This window comes from Caretta caretta, chromosome 6, assembly GCF_965140235.1.
Source record: "Caretta caretta isolate rCarCar2 chromosome 6, rCarCar1.hap1, whole genome shotgun sequence".
Lineage (NCBI taxonomy): Eukaryota > Metazoa > Chordata > Testudines > Cheloniidae > Caretta > Caretta caretta.
The window spans coordinates 12,819,812-12,827,894 of NC_134211.1; the positions used below are offsets into that span (position 1 = coordinate 12,819,812).

Sequence of the window (8,083 nt, forward strand, 5' to 3'; positions counted from 1 at the left end):
TGACGTTCACCTTCACTCCAGGCTCTGTGAGGATGTGATGGTGAACCTCAGTAGTCCTGCCTGGCTTTTCTGAGAACACATCCTGGTTGCGTTTAATCAGGCTGATCACTTCAGATCGTTGCTCCGGAGTCAACTCCGGGGATATTCGCACTTGGTCGGGCTGGTTGCTTTTAGGGGATGGTGCCCCTAGCGCAACCACATGCGCTTCTCTATCCTGCCATGGCTTCAGCAGGTTTATATGGTAGATCTGCTCCAGCTTCCGGCAACCCAGCTGTCAGACCTTATAGTCAACTTCTCCTATGGCTTCTATTATCTCATATGGCCCCTGCCACCTGGCCAGGAGCTTGCTCTCTGCCGTGGGTATGAGCACCATTACCCGGTCTTCCACCTGGAACTTCCGGGTCATTGCTTGGCGATTGTAGTATGTCCATTGGGCCCCTTGAGCCTTCTCCAGGTCTTCGCACACAAGGGGGGCGACTTTGGCTATTAACACATGTTCAACGATGTTTCTCCCGGGGTTCGGCTGTTCTTCCCAGCCCTCTTTGGCCATGTCCAATATGCCCCTGGGGTGGCGACCATATAACAGCTCGAATGGGAAGAATCCAGTGGAAGCTTGGGGAACCTCCCATACAGCAAACAGCAAGTAAGGTAGCAGGGCGTCCCAGTCTTTCCCATCGTGACTAACCACTTTCCGTAGCATGTTCTTCAGTGTTCTATTGAAGAGTTCAACAAGACCATCGGTCTGGGGATGATAGACTGACGTCCTGAGGGTCCATATATGGAGTATTGTACATAGGTCCTTCATTAACTTAGACACGAAGGGGGTCCCTTGGTCCATCAGGATCTCTTTAGGTATCCCTACTCTGGAAAAAATCCGGACTAATTCTTTGGCTATGGTCTTGGACATGGTGTTCCGTAGGGGTACGGCCTCAGAATATCGGGTGGCATAATCTAGTACTACCAGAATGTACTGATGACCCCGGGCTGACTTCTCCAGTGGCCCTACTAGATCCATAGCTATTTGCTTGAATGGGATTTCAATAATTGGTAGAGGTACCAAAGGGGCCCTTAGGTGTGGTCGGGGCTCATGTAACTGACATTCCAGACAGGAGGTACAATATTGCCGGACCGCCGCATAGATGCCAGGCCAAAAAAACCTCTGCAGAATCTGATCAAGGGTCTTATCTACCCCTAGATGGCCCCCAAACAGATGGCTGTGGGCCAGATCCATCATGCCCCTCTGATGCTTCTGTGGGACCAAGAGTTGTTCTATGACTTGCTCTTGGATCTGGACTACTCTTTGTAGCAGATCACCCTTAATCACATAATATTGCCCTGGGCCCTTGACTCTCCCCTCGACGGGGACCCCATTTACCTCAACTACTTCTTTATGAATATTGCTTTATATTGGATCATTGGCCTGATCCTGACCAAAATTCCCGAGTGAGGTCCCCATTTGTCCAAACTCAGGGGGATCTACCTCTGTCTTCCCCTCGGGGAAAACCCCCAGGGAACTAGGTCCAGCTATTAGTTCGTTGACCTCCTGCCCTGCCCCGCTGTCCGTTGAGCCACCTCTTTCCTCTACAAGCATAGATTTCTGGTACTGGGTCAAGATCCTCGTTCCCCTCCTTTTATCCGCCTCCATTCCCTCTGAGTCTTCCGGGGCTTTCCCAGTGGGGAGAACAAATCCTGGCCAAATTCGTGGAAGGCTCGGGGGGCGTTATCTATCTGGGCCACCTCCTGAGTCCCGGGTTCATTATTTTCTTCCACCTTCTCCCCAGGGAGTAGGCTATCAAATCCCAGGAAGTCTCGTCCAATAAGGACTGGGTAGGGGAGTTTCGGAACTGCTCCCACTGTCACCTTAGTGGGGTTTCCGAGAACTTCTACTTTTACGGGGATGGTCGGGTAGTAACTGACATCCCCATGCACACAGGATATTCCTGAGCGTTTGGCCCGGGATAGTTGGTCCTGCCCAACCAGCTTTCCTGAGATCAGCATGATTGCACTTCCCAAGTCTTCTAACGCGATGGTCTCTATACCATTCATCTTAACGGGTCTAGTGTATCTATGAGGGACCATCGCAACACCTACTAGACTTATTAGATCACATGGTCCCCCTATATCTCCCAGTTCGTATTTCATGGGCTCTTCTAGATTTGAGCATTGGGCAAAGATGTGCCCCAATTTGCCACATGCATAACATCGGTACTCTGCTCAGGGCAGCCCCCGATTTTTCGGGCTGCTGAGCTTTATCCATAGCTGTTTCTGTGGTCGTGTCGAAATAGGCCTTCTGGGGCTTCCCACACAGAAATGGAGCCAGGATACCTGCCCACAGTGCCATCCTCCCGACTATCGTCCTCCATAGTCATCTTCTGTAAATAGTTGCTTGTCTGCAGCGGCTGGATCCCCTGGGGCCTGTGCGTCAGCGTGGTCAGGGCTTTTAACTGGTTCATTACTTCATTCAGGGTGGCTCGATCTTGAGCCGCCTGGTTCATCAGTAATTGGTTCGTCTCCTGTCCTGACTCTTGCTGGGCAGCCATCTGCACCCTGGTAGCCTCTTGTTGGGCCGCAGTGGCCTGTACCAACGCCTTCACTACATCCTCCATTTTGTGATTTACCCTGCCCTGAGATGGCTTGCCACAGAGCCTTACTCACTCACCACATCCCACTGCTGACACCATGTGTGGCAAAATACCTTGTTCGCCTCAGTAGGCTCAGTCCTTTTTAGCCTTGGAGACTCAGGTTTGGGGCAAGGCGAATCCTTACAGGTGGCACAGGGTCCTGCTACTCCTTTCCTCAGTCAGTCCCTTGTGCTTGTTTTCCTTCCCTTCTGGGGAGTGAGTGCAGCCTGCCTACTGGGAAAGTTTGGTGTCTTGCTGCAAACAGCCTGCTGGCAGCTTCCCTGCTCCTCTCACTCCCTCACTGTTCCCCTCCTTCCACCCAGGAGAGGGTTTAAAAAGGTCCCAAGTAGTTGGAGTCAGCTGAACCTAATTGGTTCCCTAGCAACCCCTTTTCCAGCTGAACCTTATTGCCCAGTGGTTATCTCTCCTCAGTGGATAGGGAGGGGCCTTTTAATTCCCTGGGACTAATTACTAGTCCCCTTTTTTAGCTGTTTGTCCTGGGTTTACCACAAAGGATAAGGTTATTCATCAAAGAACAGAGATTGAAATAACAGCAAGTAGTTTAGAAGCACTGGAAGCAGCTGGTTACCTCTAAAACAAAATCATAACCTGCCTTCTAGAGCTTAGAAGCTGTCCTGTCTCATACAGGCTTAGCTTGCCCAGAGTCATTTTCCCAGCTATTAACCAGGCCAGCTGTTGCCCTCCATAAGACAAGCCACCCACAGCTTGTCCCCTAGGTGAAGGAATATAGATGTCTTTCTGCATTCTCCCCATATACCAGACTAATTCTTTGATCTTAGTCAGAACCTGGCCGCCTCCCTGCTGGGTGTTCCTTCCTGTGACATTGTGAGAGTTTGTTGCCCTCACGGTCTTGATTAGCTGGTGGCTTCGTATGCAGATTGATTTATATTGTAAGCCACGCACAACACCATGGTCAGTCAGGGAGAGAGAAGCGCCTCCATCTTCCTGAACAGAACCTGTTCCTTCCCTTCATAACTTACATACCTGACAGAACAAGGAGCACTGGTCTCAGGTTGCAGTGGGGGGAGATCTAGGTTGGATATTAGGAAAAACATTTCACTAGGAGGGTGGTGAAGCACTGAATGGGTTGCCTAGGGAGGTGGTGGAATCTCATTCCTGTGAGGTTTTTAAGGCCCAGCTTGACAAAGCCCTGGCTGGGATGATTTAGTTGCGGTTAGTTCTGCTTTGAGCAGAGGGGGGAGGGATAGCTCAGTGGTTTGAGCATTGGCCTGCTAAACCCAGGGTTGTAAGTTGTATCCTTGAGGGGGCCATTTAGGGATCTGGGGCAAAAATTGAGGATTGGTCCTGCTTTGAGCAGGGGGTTGGACAAGATGATCTCCTGAGGTCCCTTCCAACTCTGATATTCTATGAATGGGTGGACTAGATGACCTCCTGAAGTCTCTTCCAACCCTAATCTTCTATGATTCTACCTTAAGAATGCAGTGTCCTGTAGATACATTCACATGTCTCACCATGATTAGGGCAACTGGAACATTACTGGCTGTTGGCAGAGGCCTCACGTGCCTCCCTTCGGTGCACTATTATGTAGACGTTAGACCCAGGGGAATCCCTGTAAAAACCCTGTGCCCCCTTATGCCCTCTGCCAGTTGGCACCAAAGGGTCTCCATGTAGCAGTCCCCAGGGTTGTGCTCTGGGGCAGTCGTCAACACTGGGAGACAAATTCTCCCCAGCGCTCACACATTGGAGTGATACTACTAATGGACTTATCCACTTCCAAGTTAAAGCAGCTGTTCTGTAGGTGAATCTCAGCCAGTACTTAGCTTGCACCACAGCCTCTGTTGTCACTTGCGCGGCCTGTGCTGCAATCTTGGGCTTGCTGCTGTGAGTTCCCTTCAGGAGTTGTCTGCAGACAACTGGGGAAGGGGAGGTGAAGAAAGTGCATTGAGCCCCTTGCGCCTGCCTCACCAGCCCATATCCTGCAACAGGGCCCAGAACTCGCGGGTGTTGGTGCACTGCAAGATGGGTGTAAGCCGCTCAGCCTCCACGGTGATCGCCTACGCCATGAAGGAGTACGGCTGGTCGCTGGAGCGGGCCTACCGGCATGTGCAGGACCAGCGCCCCATCGTGCACCCCAACCCCAGCTTCATGAGGCAGCTGGAGTTCTACCAGGGCATCCTGGATGCCAGGTAACTGCAAGAAGGGGGAGAAGCCTTGCCCCCTAGCAGGGGTTCTGTGACATCAGGGAGGGGGAGGAGACTGCCCAGCCCTGCCTTCCCCAGCAGGGGGCACTGTGACATCCAGGTGGGGAGGAGCCTACACTGCCCAGTCTCGCCTTCCCCAGCAGGGGTTGCTGTGACAACCGCAGTGCCTCGTGTTCAGCTCAGTGTGTCTCTGCACAGCCGACACAGCAGCCTGTGGGAGCAGAAGGCAGGAGATAGCCAGTGGGAGGACACGGTGAATGGGAGTGATACTGGCAGCGACCAATCGGAGAGTGAGGGGAGCCTGTGCCGGGAGATGCTGAGTTTGGAGGAGGAGCCAGGGCGGCAGGAGGAGGAGCCAGTCACGACACCCCAGTATTATTTCCGGCCCCTGCGGGAGCCACCAGAGGAACCAGCCCAGACCCAGGCCCCAGCAGGGGGCAAGGGGCCCTGGACCATGGTGCAGGAGGCAGAGGAGCCCGGGGGCTCAGACGACTCAGGGGCTGAGGAGGTCCGGGGGCACCTGGCCGTGCTGCAGGTGCCAGAGGTACCCAGGGCACCGCGTGACCGGCGCATCAACCTCTATGCAGTGATGAGGAGCATCAGTGAGATGGACAGCCCTGATGCCCCCACCCCGCTGGGGGGTGCTGCAGAGGGGGAGGTAAGTGGCACAGCCAGCAGGCATCATGGGGGAGGGAGGAAGCCCCAGGTGGTGAGATCCAGGGCTGTGGGAAGGTGACATGCAGCTGGAGGTGGGGCAGGAGAGGAGGGATTGGGGCCCAGCAGAGAGAGCGCCTGGGTCTATCAGTGACCCGGGCATACCTGTTCTCTGATCGATACCTCTCCTCTTTCCTGCAGGTGTTTGCTGCCTCAGGGCATGAGTCCCCTGTGGAGTGCCCCCACCCGGAACCTGCAGCCCCACCATCACCGCCACAGGACCAGGAGGAGCCGGGGGCATCAGCGCCAGGTTCCAAGGCCAAGCAGCACCCACCGCAGGCCCCAACAGACAAGACAGGCAAGCGACGGGGCCGACAGCGCAGCCGGCAGGTCCCTCGGAGCCATGCCCAGGCGTGCAAGCAGATCTCCTACCACCCGGTGCCGGGCAAGGTGCACAAAGCCTTGAAGCACGTGGAGGGCCCCAGCCCCAGAGCCACAGCCCCACACCGGGCTCGTGTCATGGAGCACCGCTACTCCGTGGCCCAGCTCATGGATGCTGCCCTGGTACTCAGCCGCACCAGAGAGTTTGAGGAGCGGCTGGAGGCTGCTGGCCGGGAAAGACCCACAAGGGAGGATCCTGCTAGGCCCCTGCCCCCATCACAGGAGCCCCAGCCTGGAGGAGGCGCTCTCCCCTCATCACGACCCAGAAAGATGGTGCGGCAAGCCAACGTGGACCTAGAGCCTGGCTCGGGGTGAGGCTCCACCCCCTTAGCCCCGCCTCTGGCTGTGGCTCTGCCCCCATATCCCAGGGTACTGCCATGGATGGTATTGGGGCCTAGCAGCTGCCCTGTGCTGTTTGGGGGCAGGGCATTTGATACCGGGGACCTCAGTGCAGATCACCCTTGGGGGGCAGGGCCTGAGTGCTGCTGTGGGTGTGGCCAATGGAAGAGAGGGACTCTATGGTGAGGACAGCCCCTCCCCCAAATATGCATCGCTCCCATCCCCCCGCAGATCTGGAGGAAGGATGGAACATTCCCCTGTGGGGATTGCTCTGTCCGCCACTCATGCTGCACAGCCCCATGCTGCCCTGAGGCTCCTGCCCTGCAGTTGAGCAGGTATTACTGGGAGAGGATGGGGGGCATGATGCCCTGTGTTGTCCCTCCCCACTAGCCCTTTGCTTTTGTGCCATTGAGCACTGCTTTGGTCAGTTGGGTCAAAGGGTGCCAACCCCGTTACTGTGCCTGAGGAGAGAGGGGGTGAACCCCTCCTCCCTTTCCCAGCTCTACACACATGGACACCATACCATTTCGCTCTGTGCCAGCCTCACTCCGTCTGTGAATAAAGAGTTAATTCACTTTGCAGTTGGCTCTGGACTCCTCCCTTCCCTTCCCACGGGGGAAATCTGTTATAGAATGTCCAGGGAGATTGAAGTGTTCTCCTACTGGCTTTTGTATGTTACCGTTTCTGATGTCCGATTTGTGTCCATTTATTCTTTTACATAGGGGCTGTCTGGTTTGGCTAATGTACATGGCAGAGGGGCATTGCTGGCACATGATAGCATACATAACATTAGTAGATGTGCAGGTGAATGAGCCTCTGATGGTGTGGCTGATATAGTTGGGTCCTCTGATGGTGTCGCTCGAGTAGATATGGGGACAGAGTAGGCAACGAGGTTTACTACAGGGATTGGTTCCTGAGTTAGTGTTTCTGTGGTGTGTAGATTTAAAAGTAGCTATACTTGAACAAAAAAACTTCAGAAACAGACTTCAAAGAGAAACAACAGAACTAAAATTCATTTGCAAATTTAACACCATTAATTTGGGCTTGAATAGGGACTGGGAGTGGCTGGCTCATTACAAAAACAGCTTTGCCTCTCCTGGAATTGACACCTCCTCATCTATTATTGGGAGTGGACTACATCCACCCTGATCGAATTGGCCCTTTCAACACTGGTTCTCCACTTGTGAGGTAACTCCCTTCTCTTCATGTGTCATTATATAATGCCTGCATCTGTAATTTTCATTCCATGCATCTGAAGAAGTGGCTTTTTACCCATGAAAGCTTATGCCCAAAAATAAATCTGTTAGTCTTTAAGGTCCCACCACACTCCTTGTTGGTTTTGTGGATACAGACTAACACGGCTACCCCCTGATACTAGGTGCTATAGTAATACAACAGTGAATATTTGTAGCATGTCAGACACACAAAATGCAGCAGGGCTTGTTATTAGAAATGCCAGCACTGCTCACTTCTTTGCTTTAATGATCTAGTGACTCACCCTTTCTATCCATTTCATTTTTTTTTAAATGTGTCTTATTTACCAATCCAAAAGGAAACAGGAAAAGATGTTTTTTTAAAAAAAAAAAAAAAAACCCACCCACGCACATACCTGGGAAATGCCCAAAACAAAACACTTGATTTCAAAAACCAGTTATGATCCTTGCTAAGTGTCGCCAATCTACTTCCTTCTCTTTTCATTTGCAAATATTTAAAAGCAAGGCAATTAATGGTTAAAGCCACACCTCACTCTGATGCTACGCACGCACTCCACATCAGCAGTCTCTCTAAGCATGAAGCAATGCATTTTTCAGTACAACCTTAATGTCTAATTAAGGTATTATTAAA

At 52.8% G+C, this 8,083-nt stretch overlaps 1 protein-coding gene across 3 annotated transcripts in view; it reads left to right on the plus strand.

Annotated features, from left to right (window-relative positions):
* Positions 1 to 6,819, plus strand: part of SSH3 (slingshot protein phosphatase 3) — a 34,487-nt gene extending 27,668 nt beyond the window's left edge. For 2 of the 3 annotated variants that reach the window (XM_048853107.2, XM_048853106.2), the window contains exons 12-14: positions 4,589 to 4,789; positions 5,003 to 5,462; positions 5,660 to 6,819. In XM_048853107.2, coding sequence (XP_048709064.2) covers positions 4,589 to 4,789; positions 5,003 to 5,462; positions 5,660 to 6,214 — 1,216 coding nt within the window. In that variant the 3' untranslated portion in view covers positions 6,215 to 6,819. The remainder of the gene's footprint in view (positions 1 to 4,588; positions 4,790 to 5,002; positions 5,463 to 5,659) is intronic. The other variant, XM_048853109.2, reaches the window with a different exon arrangement.
* The last annotated feature ends 1,264 nt before the right edge of the window (positions 6,820 to 8,083 follow it).